The sequence below is a fragment of the Lichenostomus cassidix genome, chromosome 4A, assembly GCF_008360975.1.
Source record: "Lichenostomus cassidix isolate B80296 chromosome 4A, HeHo_3.0, whole genome shotgun sequence".
NCBI lineage: Eukaryota > Metazoa > Chordata > Aves > Passeriformes > Meliphagidae > Lichenostomus > Lichenostomus cassidix.
In genome coordinates, this window is record NC_139485.1 from 14,148,969 (window position 1) to 14,162,029 (window position 13,061).

General features: G+C 48.7%; 1 protein-coding gene across 2 annotated transcripts; it reads left to right on the forward strand.

The window, feature by feature from the left end:
- The first annotated feature begins 603 nt into the window (after positions 1-603).
- On the forward strand, positions 604-12,654 carry LPAR4 (lysophosphatidic acid receptor 4). Of its 2 annotated transcripts, XM_085060653.1 has the most exons (3): positions 604-990; positions 1,677-1,937; positions 10,975-12,654. In XM_085060653.1, exon 3 carries the CDS (start codon positions 11,128-11,130, stop codon positions 12,172-12,174), a length of 1,047 nt encoding a protein of 348 aa, XP_084916779.1. In that variant the 5' UTR covers positions 604-990; positions 1,677-1,937; positions 10,975-11,127; the 3' UTR covers positions 12,175-12,654. The 2 variants fall into 2 exon arrangements, with proteins under 2 accessions (XP_084916779.1, XP_084916778.1); XM_085060652.1 differs by lacking the exon at positions 1,677-1,937.
- The last annotated feature ends 407 nt before the right edge of the window (positions 12,655-13,061 follow it).

The window sequence follows — 13,061 nt, forward strand, 5'->3', positions numbered from 1 at the left end:
CTGTGAGAGGCACAGAAGATTTGGGTTAAGATTTATGCTGTATTTAATCTTTCAGGGGCAATCAGTCTCCTCTCTAATGGGTTTGCCCAGTTTTGAGGCTCAGACTGAAGACGTTAATCTGCAAAAAGGTTTCAGTGAGCTCATCCTAATCTGTGTCAGCACACCCAGCTCGCAACAGCCTTCTTTCCCTAAAAAAAGCTTCCAAATGTTGGTCAATCGGTCCCCACTGAGAGCTCTCACCCTCGCATGAGAATGGGTGTGAAAAGCAGCCGCATCTCCCCAGGGATCAGCATTCCCATGCAGCCGCCTGGAAATGCCCACAAGCCACGAAACTGGGTTTTGTGTAAATTTACCGGTGATACTGATGGGTTTGACACCCTGAGCCTTCTGCCAGCCCCCACACCCAGCCACAGCGATGCTTTCGGCCACCCCGCCACCAGCGCCCCACATTTTCTGCCTCTTTTTTTTTACCAAACAAATAAAATGGACCTTTGCCCGTCGGGAGCAGGAAACATCTGCCCCGCCACCGTCCTCGCTCTGAATCCACGCTCCTGTTTTTGTGTTTCGTTAAGCCGAGAGGCTGAGGCTCAGCAGCCTGGATGGATGGAGCTGCTGGGCTGTTACATGAGATATTCAGGAAGTTATTTGCATGGAGGGGGATAAAAGCCTGTGGCAGCAGGCGGGCGCGCTGCAGAGGCGACTTCAGCCACGGTGGCCACCAGCCCAAGGAATTACATCCATCCCGGCTTCACAATGAGTTGTTTACTGGCCTTGGCTGCCTGTGGGAAGAGCCAAGGAGAGCGGAGGAAGAGGAGAGACAAACACAATGCGAGCGAGACGCGTTAGGGGGAGGCTGGGCTTCAGCAGCAGCCCCGCGATTTCAGCCCTATGGAAGCGGAGAGGGCTGAAAAGGGAATAAAATGAACCATCCGCCGCCTTGCCCCTGCTGCCAGAAGAGCCTCGTCCCGACCTGAAGGGCTGATATCGAAGGTAAGAGGGGAAATGAAGCGGGTTTTGGGCAGAGGGCGGATTCTCGGCTCGGCTCTCGGGGCAGCTCGCAGCCACGCTTCCCTGAGTATTTGTAATTACGGCCCTGGAAATGGAAAGCTGACCGGTTTTCCAGCAGGAATCCAACGCTTTCAGGGCAGGAGCTCACACTGTTCCACTCAGCTCCTTTGCGAAGATTTAAAACAAAACAACAACCCCCCCAGCCTAACAAACAGAGCCTTTCTAAGTCTGCCCAGGGAGATATTTTATTTTCACGGCCAGCTTTGCTCTGCAGCTTCCCAATCTTACCCGGTGCTTTCCCGATTCTCAGCTCCCCCCTCCTCACTTTTTTAATTGGAAGGCGAAACAATTACGGCCGCGGGAAGGAAAACCCGAGCTTTGAGGAGCTTTGAGGAGCTTTGAGGAGCTTTTTCCCTGCTCGTTCCCATCGGGCACACTCTCCCAGGCTGGCTCCCCCGGCTAATTGCTCAGGAAATCCGCGCTGCTCATTGTCGGGCTGTCCTTAAGCTGCTAATTCCGAGCTGGGAGAGGCTCTGGAAGGGAATCCATGGATAGAGCCCCGCGAGAGGGACCCAGCGGAGACCCGGGGCGGGGCGGGCTAATAACACATCCCTGCCCAATGGCAAGCGTTTCCTATGGAGACCCCCAGGAGTTCCCCCTGCCCACAGCCCCTGCCCAGACATTGGGCCCATTCTTGCGTCCCGATTTCCCAAGACACGATGGCAGCGGCGCTCGGCAGCCCCGATCCCGCTCGGAACAAAGGCACGGCAGCTGCCGCCCGGCGCGGAGTTTGAGGATGAGCGGCTGAACTTGCACAAAGTGGGGCTTCCCGCGTGGGAACAGCGTGTGGCAGGGACACAAAGGATCGCTCGGGCTGTCAGGGAGGGATCCCCTGGAAGCTCGGAGCCGTGGGGATGGTGGAGATCGCGGTAAGTCGCTGCTCGCCTTTCCCGAGGCAGGAAAAGCCGCTGGATCGCATGGGGTGGGGGTTCTGGAAGCTGGAGGCTCGGATGGATCTGGGGGATGAATCCAGCCGGGTTTCACGGGAGATCAGTGTTTTCCCTTTCCCGTTCCCCCTGCTCCATGGCTGAGGCTGCTTTAAGGGAGGAAGGTGAGCTCCAAGTTTTGGGAAAGTAATTCCTGTGTGAGCTGCTGCAGCAGATTGCATGGAAATGGTTCTAACTCCCAGCATAGTTCTCCATTCCCATCGTAATCCTCGTCGTGGCACTGCAGGTGACAAGTTAAGGACTTTTCTGGCCTGTTGTTTGTTGTGTGTTTGTGGAAAAGATCCCTTGGTTACAGCTTTCTTTTGTGCTTGAAGTCAGTATCATATAGACATTTCAAGCTTAAAACGGACTTGGATATAAATGTTGCATAAACTAGACCTTCACCTTCATTTCATGAAGGGCTGGATCCTACAAACTCTGTTAAAAGTTAGGAATGAAGTTATAAATATTATACTGAAAATCTTAAAAGTTTGATTTATCCCTTTGGCTTTCATTCATGGCTAAAATCTACTCCTTTAAAGCTGCAAAATTCCATGAGAAGAATTCAAAGACAGCTCTTAAAAAAACGGGAATCAGAAGCAAAATGAATGATGAACAGCATCATTTAAAGATTTGGCTGTTTGGAAGAAAGAGGATTTAACACAATATAAGCACACGGCCGAAGAATTTGCAGGAAAAGTTTGGAGGTTTTAATGACATTCCCAAATCATTGTTTGAGAGGAGACAATTGTGTGTGGTTTTTGTATTGCTGCCCTATAGGAACAGAACAGTCAAATCCAGAGGATGGGAAGTGCAAAGTTCACAGCTCGGTGATAAGGACATTCCCCCCTTGTAGTACTTTTCCATCTTCTTTCCCTTAGGAGCATTCCCTGAAAACAAAACAGGCAGGAAACCTTGGGACTTTGGGGGCTCCAAAGCCCCTGAATTTTAAAAGAAAATCCTGCAAGGGGAGGGAAGAAGGGGAGGGAGAAGAGGCTGAACAAACATTTCAGTGGAATCCTTTGAAGCTAAAAATGAGAATCCTCCTCAATTGATAAAAATCGATGTCCTCCAAATTCCAGGGTGAGGAGCTCAGCTCTACACAGACCAACACAACAAATGCCCCAATTCCTTGCTCACCTTCGCTCAGAGCATTGCAATGAGGTGTGAAACTGCAAAGCTGCACCTGAGGCTGCTGAGGAGCAGGGATGGAAACATTCCCTGGGCAGGGAGAGGATGCTCTCCCAGCTGGAAGATGGATCCCTCCTCCAGCCATGACCTCACAGGAGCAGGAATTAAGGCAGTTTTATCCAAAGCTTGGGCCAGATCCTGGGGACAGCGTGCACTGCTGGAGGGTGTGTGGCAAAGCAATTTGGGATTCTGTCATTGTGGCACTTGGAGCCATCTGGATGGATGCCACGTCCATGATCCATCACTTCCAGCTGCCCCTCGCCCTGCTTAAAGCATATTTGGGATTTGGGGCTCTATTTCCCAATGTCCAAGGGTTACCAGCTGGCGCTGTGTGGCTGGGGTGCCATTCCCAGCCTGAGGGTGCTCCAGAATCCCAAAGGAGCCATCCCTGCAGGCTGGGCTGGGTGGGGATGGCTCCTGGAGCACTCAGCCACCCTCAGCAGGTCTTTCCAGGTCAAGCGTGCGTGCAGAGCCTCACTCTGCTCCTCCACACGTCGCTCCTCCTCCCTAAATAAGGATCCGATTTAGTCGCGGGGAAGGAGAGCCACCACCTTCCACAGAAGGGAAATTCTCTCCCTGAAAAGAGGAGCTCTTTATTCCCTGAGCAGACAGTGGCTCTGCAAGGCTTCCTCCTGCACCAGCTCCCAGTTCAGCCCCATAAAAGGGGGTAAAGATCCACCCTGCTCCGCAGCCAGACCAGCCTGAGCTGACCCCGGCTGCAGGGAACCTTGCTGGATTATTTGGAACGGGTTTGTTCGGTAGAAAAAGGCAAATCTCTTTATCTTGGCAAGTGAAATTAAGGGACATTCATCAGTCCCTGAGCCCCGAGACAAAGGTGTGTTCTGGCAGCAAAGCAGATCCTTCCTCTGGGCAAAACATGAGCTCATCAGCCTGTGAGACCCTGTGATGCTGTAATTGCAGAGCCACAACAGACCTCCTCTTTTCCTCTGATAATCTTCCCATTTTCCTTTCTTGAACCTGCAGACAACTCACCCTCTTCCTCCCCAGCATGTGTTTTACAGATGATATAACCATATTTAGCAGGAGAAGCAGCATCCAGCCCTTGCACGATGCCAAAATGTCATTGCCTTGCCCTCACCTCGTCATTAGAAATATGATTTCTAAGAAATTTCACTGCAGAGGCATCACTGGCTCTCTGAGATTGGCTATTTCTGCATTGAGGAGCAATTTCTTACTTATTTTAACACTTCACAGAAAAAGCCAGGTTGGACAAGGCTTGGAGCAACCTCTGGAAGGTGTCTCTGCCCATGGCAGGGATAGAACAGGATGAGCTTTAAGTTCCCTTCCAACCCCAACCATCCTGGGATTCTACAATCCTCAAAACTTCCCCTTTTCCTCACAGGATAAAGCCATTTAAGAGAATAAAGCCCAATTATAACAATGCCCTGCAGTACATAAATGCAGGGCACAGATCCCTCAAGGTCCCAAACACTGTGGATCGTGTCCAACCCCATGGAAGGACTTACCCTGCATCCAAAAGAATCCAGACACAGCTCCTCCAGCCAGGCCAAGGTGGAATTGGTGTTTGTGCTGCTCTGCTGGCACCTTCTTGCTGCAAGGGAAGGGGAGAAAAGTCCATAATTTTTGGATAATGAGAGGATAATGAGTTCTGCTCTCCTATTTTGGCAAAGGGAGTGGAGAGGATCCAGCCCAGTGGGATGAGGATGGGGTGACAGGAGTGCTCCATGTGGCTCAGAGCAGCTGAGGAAAGGAAACAAGGAGCCAAAAAGCCAAGGAACAGCCAAGGAACCACTGGAAATTGTGTCAGGGAAAGCAAAGAAAGGCAGCTTGTTGGGCAGGCTGCTGACTGGGAACCTTTTGGAACTGTGAGCAAATAAACCCAGGCCTGTTGTTGGAGTCCCCAGTGGCTCAGGGAAACAGGAGTCTCTTATTTTTTATGGTTTTTTTCTTAGCCACACTTTGTAAAGAACCAGGGCTACATCAAGGACACAGCAACCTCCACCACCAACATTATTCCTGGGTGAAAACAACCTGGTCAGACAGGGTAACTTTGCTTTTCAGCACTTCATCAGCCTTTCTTTGCATCTAAATCTTCTCCATTGAATCCAGCGCTGCCATTATCCGGCAATCCCCCCTCAGTGAGAGACCTGGGGCTCCAAACAAGCAGCATTCCCGCACTCCTCCAGCACTAAAGGCCAAACAAAAAGCCCCTCTTACAAGTGCTAAATAATGCAAACTTGGCTGGGAAGTTTGGGGTGAATTCCATCGTTTCCTGGCTGCAGCCCAACCCCTCTGCTGGGGATGGGGAAAGGCAGAGCACGCCAAGGGTTAAAGGGTGATGTAAATGGAGAGAGACATTCTCAGTGCAAACAAAAAGAGAGTCATGCCCTGAGGATCAGTGGCTGAATATGGGGTAAGGCAGTTCACGATTCTCTTCTGAAGGAAACATTTTAATTAGCTCAATCCAAAACAGATACAGCCCAGAGAAGGCACCACGAGCAGGAAATGCTTTGTAAGTCTCAGAGGACAGTGAGGAGACAACGGCGGTGCTGAGCAATTAGAAACAAAAAAACCAAAAAAAAGGGGGAAAGAAAAAAGGAGAGCGCCTTTAGGATTCGGGCGGAGAGGCTCAGGTTTCCTTCTCTGCTCCATCCTGGACAAGAATTAAATTGGGGTCCTGCAGCAGTTTGTGCACAGCAGAAGGGACTGATGAACTTGGAGGGGGTGTGAGGATCCCCAAAAGCCACAGCCAGCTCAGCCCAGGGCACAGGAGCAGCCGGTGGCTCCCACCTCATCCCAGCGCATCCCTGGCCATGCCTCCTCACCGCGTCCTATGGTTTGGGTTTTTCTCCCCCGGAGGATTTGAAAATCAGCTGCTGAAACCTGACCGAAGCGAGTAACTCCCAGTGCCACCTTCCCAGCAGGTACAGGAGACATCACACCCGCAGCAAGGGCTGGGGAGTGCCAGCCCCGGTGACACTGAGCACAATAAGTGTCAAAGCCATGAATAAGAGCCTTCCTGCCCTGTCTTTTATGCCAATCACCCGCAAACGTCCCCTTTCCCCAGCATACCAGCCGGGCATTCACTCCGATAAAACAGGCAAGAATGGCCCTTTGAAGCTCCACAAACCTCCGTGGACTTCAAAGTCCCAACTTCTGTCTGCTCCTTTCCTACTGTTCTCCAATACATCACTTAGGATTAGGAAATGAAAGAGATTAAAGCATTTCTCCTTTCCAGCGCTTGGGATCGTCAATGGAGCTTTGTTTACAGGCAGCTGCTCCGCTTCCCACCCTCTAATCCCAGCCTTTCCCTGCTCCCACTGCAGTGGGGAAGAAAACAGGCGAAGGTTACTGGGAATCTGCGAGGAGCTCCGGGGAGGATGAAGCTCTCACAGGTACTCAGCCAGCCCAGCCAACCCCAAAATTGGTGTTCTAAGCTATTTCCCATCCCTACACCTTTCTCTGGAGAAGCATCACCTACTCCAGCTGGTCCAGCTTTCCATAAACCCACGCTGCTGGCACTGGGAGAGCAGAGGCAGCATCGCTGTGCAGCACCAGCTCCTGCCCTGGCATTCTGAGACAGGGAAAAATCAGCCACCAGATTGCCCCAAACGGGAGGTTTGTCCTTAAAACTGCTTCCAGTTCACACTCTCAGAGTTCTCTGTGACCAAAACCAAGTTTTGTTGAGAAAAGAAAGCAGAAGTAAGTGGAAATTCCACTGCAGGAGCTGAGATGTAATGATTTTTCCAGGTAGAAAAAGTTTCTTTTCTCTCGAATAGTTCTGATTTTAGCTATTCAAACGATATCAATTTAATCTCGTTTTATCTATAGTCACCAATCTGGAAAACCCCAAATCCTACAGCCTCACTCAGAATTTCCATCTCTGCAAAAATCTGCCAAAACCCCAAACATCTCCCCCTACAAAACCCTTTCTTGAGCCTTCTGCCTAATTAAAGTGGAACGAAGGAAGGAAATAAAGCCCAAGGAGCTGCAGAACTGAGTTTGTTGTAAAGCTGTAACCCTGGGCTCCGTGGTGAGAGTAAGTTACACATCCCACAGGCATTGTAGCAACGGGGTGAGAGCAGGGAGCTGCAAACCCTGGAGTGAATGGAGTTCTTGTCAGGAGAAGGGAGAAATAAAGCTCTTGCTGTGCCCCCAGGAAAATCCCTATTTTTTTCCAAGGTCAGGGGCTGAGACCCTATCAAAACACAACAAGCAGTGCCATAACCTAGGACAAAACCCAGAAAAACCTCCCTAAACCCCACTGTCCTGCAGGTTTTGGCTTCTTTAACTATAAACCTTTGTTTCTCAGGGTTTAAGAGATAACCTGAGTACACACTGGGATAATCCAGCAAAGATCCTTCAGCTTTGGGAGGTTTTCCCAGCAGGGCTGTGCCAGACCTCACAAACCCAGAGTTCAGTGCTTTAAATGAACACACAGGGTGCCCTGAACGTCCAGACTGATAAAGTTCCACTCATCTGACATCTCACATGACTGAAAGAAAATGTGATGATGCAAAAAATGCCAGCCCCAAACTTCACGCTGGTTTTTCTGACCTCAGATTGCTGCACATGGGGAGAACAGGGTCAGTGTGGAGCAGGAGGAAGGGGACAATGGAATGACAGGCTCTGATTTTAAATGTGTTATTTTTCCCTGCAGTAATTCCTGCCCTAACAAACAACTGCTCTGGATGGAGCTGCAGTCTGGCAGTTTGGAGGTGTCTCGGGGTGCTGGGAGGAGGAAATACAAGAATTGTAAACAGGATACTCAGGCACCATAGGAAGTAACACCAAGTTTTCCTTTCTTTTCAGTCCATGGAGGATGGGATATTTATACAATAAAAGAGTAAATCCTCTGCTGAACCTCGCTCTGAATAACAGGGTTATGTGAGGGATGGTTTCTGGTACCATCCCTGCTAGGAGAGAGAATATTCTGAATTTTATCACATTAAAGGGGTTTATTCTGTTACATTCCTCTCCTCCTGGATTGGCTCCCAGTTTAAATATAGAATTTAAAGCTTTGCCTGAAACATAAAGAAAACTACTTCACCAACCTGTATTTCCTCAACATTTTAAAATATATTGCTTTACTTTTCCCCAGCAAGGCAGCAGCAGTGGTGACTGCAGTGTCCATGAAGAGCATCCCACTGCTTTAATCCACAGTGGAAAGGAAGGAAAGGGAATTTTACACTCGGAAAACTCAATCTGTGGACTCATCCTACAGAATTTAAAGCACATGGCTGGGTTTCAAAGCCACTTGTCAGCTTGTTTAAACACCTCAGGGTTCCATAGGTAAACAAGCCAGGCTGTATTTTAAAGCCCATAAGTTAACTAGACAATTGCTGGCAGGCAATTCCCAGAGATTAGACACTAGAAAAAAAAGGGGTTTGACCTTGGGGCTGTCTGGAGCAGAGCTGGGAGAAAAGAATCAGGTGCTGGAGCATCATTTTTCCTGTGTGAGGAGTATCTGGGTCAGGCTGCTGGCAGCAGACACTAGGTCAGGAGCAAAGGTGAGAGTTCCAAAGGCACCTTTCAAACTTCCTCAAAAAGTTGAGGAGCTGCCAAAATCCAGGCCAGGCTGGACAGTGGGGTTTCCATTGGGCTCCCAGGCTGTGTGAGGTTTCAAAGGACACCCAACCCCTCTGAGATCTCCCCAGGAGGACTCAGAGTGAAACGTGGACCAGGAGAGTCTGGCACACCTGGGGTTCACACACTGAGGGAGTCACATTCCAGCATAAACACAACCTCTCCTGATGGAGATAGCAGGGAGTGTCTGCACTGGGAGGGAGCTAAAAGCCAAGGATTTCATGCTTTGGGCTGAGGGTTAAGGCAGGGCTCAGCTATCCTGTTGGAGCTCATGTGAGCTTTTGAGTCCAACTTAGCTCTTGCTTAAAGGCATTTGAACTTTCAGGCAAGACCTTTCCTTATTTACACCACCACAGATCCAAAGAGAGTGAGTTCAATCCCACATCTGACTCCTGTCCTTCTCATAAATTTTAATATTTTTTTAATATATATATATTTTAGCTTGTTTCCCATTAAAGTTCATTCAACCATGAATTAAGAAGGAAAAACACCTTCACAGGAGAGACCTCCAAGTTCCAACTCATCTTTTTGGATGTCCAAAAGTTGAAGTAGTTTGAAAATCAGCTGGGAAGGGAGATCTGGGCATCCTCCTTTCCTGCTGCTTTGCCAGGTGCAACGGTTATGTTCTGCCTGCTCCCAGGGTCACAGCACTGGTTTTTGGGAAGTGGTTCTCCAGGCATTCTCAGGCGAAGAACTTGCCCCTTCCACCTGGCAGAGCTGTGGCTATTCCAGCTTTCCCAACACTTGCCACTTTAGCAGCTGCCTGACAGCTTGCATGCAAGAACAATGGTCAGTGTGAGCTTTCCCAGGAGGAAAACACATGGAAAACATCTGATTTTGATCGTTTGCATCCTTTATTGTCCCAAATCCATGCTTGCTTCTCCATTTAATTTGCTTATATGTTACCATTACAACCTTTAACACAGCTCAGTGATGGGTTTGGAGCTGAAACTCCTCCGTCAGGGGATCACTCTGGAAAGGATCCCACTCTTCACAAGGGTTTCGGCTCCAAATTACTCCCAGTTGTAGCTCCTAAATTTCTTAGATTACAAGGAGATTCCAGACTGCTTCATATTTGGTTGGCTGGGGTTTATGAGGAAAAGGTCTTTCCCTTCATGACCCAACTTTGTTCCACATTTCCAAGAAGTGCTGAGCCCATGATCCAACTCACAAACCCTCCTTGCTCCAGCGAGGAGACTTTCCAACGGATTATCCTCACAGGCATTAAAAATGCTTAAAATAGCCAGGAGAGATGATCCAGGCAGTTCAGGAAGCACCTCTTTCCAAGAAAAAAACCTGCTCACTTCAACTCCACATGTCTCCAAAGCTTGTTGAGTTGGGACAAAGTCTTGTAAGAGTGTAGACCATGAGTTTTCCCAAATGTCACATTCCAAACCTTGACAAAGAGTAGGAATGAAAAGCAGCTGTTGGTACAGCTTAGAGGAATCTTTCTTGGGAAGGTTTTACACTTGCAAAAAAAAATCCTTTTGGAAGTAATACCATATTTACAGACATTTTAAAGAGCAAACATGGCTTTGGGAAGTGTTTTTGATAAACATTTCTGAGGTACAACAGTTTTCCACGTTGGAAAATGTGTAAAGATGCCTGTATTTTCAGTTAAAAAAAAAAAGGCAAAGCAGCTCTCTGTTATCATAGATTTTGGGGGTTTTTAAAATACTTTTGCATCAAAAAAGGTTGAAAATCCATAGAACTTTCTGTACAGTTTAAAACAAACACTAAAACTTTCAGCTTTTCTCCTCCTGTTACAGGTTTAGGGGAATATTTCAGATGTTTTATTCTATTTAATTTCTTTCCAGACACACTGGGCCAATTCCATCTCAGATTTTAGAGAAAAATCTTTCCAAGGGGAAAGTTGGAATTAGCATAGAATGGTTTTGGTTGGAAAGGACCTTAAAGCCCATCTTGTTCCAACCCCTGCCATGGGCAGGGACACCTTTCATAGACCAGGCTGCTCAGAGCATTCACTCCAGATCCATCCAAGAGGAGGATGAGGAGGCGATGGAAGGAAAGGCCAAATGCAGTAAATTCTGTCTTCAGCTGTGAAAAATGCCAATAATGCCAAAATTTTTAAAGACTCCCTTGAAAACTAATTCCTGCTCTTGTTTGCACATTGATTAATTTGGGAATTTCTCTTGCACAGCCACTTTGGGGGACAGCAGGTTCAGGACTGACAGCAGCTCTCTCTCTCTCTCTCCTTTAGGATGAAAGGATCCACGAGGGAGATGCGGTAGGAAGGAATCCAACCACCTCCCTGGAATGCGTTCCTTCGGGAAGGGACGAGCTCCCTGCCTTATTTTATGGATGTCACTGAAATAGACTTCCAAGGCCTTCGGAAGCCCATCCCAGACTTGGCATGGGAAACCACAGCAACAACCATACCTGCCTGACAGATGATTCCTTCAAGTACAACCTGTACGGAGCCGTGTACAGCGTGGTCTTCATCCTCGGCTTGATCACAAACTGCGCCTCCCTCTTCGTTTTCCTCTTCCGGATGAAGATGCGCAGCGAGACGGCCATCTTCATGACCAACCTGGCGGTTTCAGACTTGCTCTTCGTGTTCACTTTGCCCTTCAAGATTTTTTACAACTTCAACAGGCACTGGCCCTTCGGGGACAGCCTGTGCAAGATCTCGGGCACGGCGTTCCTCACCAACATCTACGGGAGCATGCTGTTCCTCACGTGCATCAGCGTGGATCGCTTCCTGGCCATCGTGTATCCCTTCCGCTCGCGCACCATCCGCACCAGGAGGAATTCCGCCATCGTCTGCGCCGGCGTTTGGATCCTGGTCCTCAGCGGCGGGATTTCGGCCTCGCTGTTCTCCACGACCAACGTTTCCAACACCAGCACCACCTGTTTCGAAGGGTTCTCCAAAAGGATCTGGAAAACCTACCTGTCCAAGATCACCATATTTATTGAGGTGGTGGGATTCATCATCCCCCTGCTGCTCAACCTCACGTGCTCCTCGCTGGTTCTCCGGACTTTACGGAAGCCGGCCACGCTGTCCCAGATTGGGACCAACAAGGAGAAAGTGCTGAAGATGATCATCGTGCACGTGGCCATTTTCGTCGTGTGCTTTGTCCCCTACAACTCCATCCTGTTCCTCTACGCGCTCGTGCGCTCCCAGGCCATCGCCAACTGCTCCCTGGAGAGGTTTGCCAGGACCATGTACCCCATCACGTTGTGCATCGCCACCCTCAACTGCTGCTTCGACCCCTTCATCTACTACTTCACCTCCGAGTCCTTCCAGAAGTCCTTCAACATCAAAACCCAGATCAAAATGGATTCTCTTTTCAAGACAGAGGTGCCGCTCACAAAGACGGCGCTGCCGGCGCCGCAGGATGAGATCAGTGACCAGGCCATCACCAACGGGGGTGATCCCACATCTGAATCCCATTTCTAGGGAGATGTTTACACAGGGAGTTATCCCCCGTTAACTCCTGATTAACCCCACGTGGCAAAGAGCTGCTCCAGAAAGTGGGGGTTCACACACGTGGGGTTAATGAAGAAAAGCTGCTGGGGGACTACAGATCCTCCCACTGGGATGGTCCCATCACATTCCACAGGTGAACATGAAATACAAAAATCCCCATGGATCTCCCTTTGGAGATTATGGATAGGCAACAACACAGGCATCAACTCAGGAGGGAACAGAACAGCTTCTTTAACCAGAAGATGCCAACATTTGGCATTTTTCCCCCCTCAGCAGTTGACATGGGACCAGTTGGGAAATAGAAAATTTCATTTTCTTAGAGATTCCTGCCAATATTTCCTGCCTTCTGGAGATGCATTCTCATCCTCATATGTTAACTCAGTAACTTCCCACAATATGTATGTTTGCTTACAAAGGCATAATAAAAGCTTGTGGCTTTTCCTTACTCCACTGCCAGAGTGTAGAGCCTGGTTTTCCTAGAGACTGGAATTTATGGAGAGGTTTGAAGTGTAAATAATTGTTTAGCAATTAGGCAAAAGAGTTGCTTGGTGACAGAAAAGATAATAAGAAAAAGAAATAATACTACAGTTTTGAAATATGAAGTTTCATTTTTATCAGATTAAGCTGTCATTTAATTTATTTGATTGTTTTTAATGCCACATCTGGGGAGAAGAGCTCATTAATGATCTGTTGCACCTGGGCTTTTCCATCCCAGGGGATTATATGACTATTTCTGGGAAGGGCTGGACTGTAAAGCCAGCTAGAGAAGGGCCTGAAGCCCCAGAGTTCTTCCAAGGGCAAAGCTCCCAAATGGAAGCTGAGGCAGCTGAAGGCCCAGGAGTGCTGATCCCACTGAA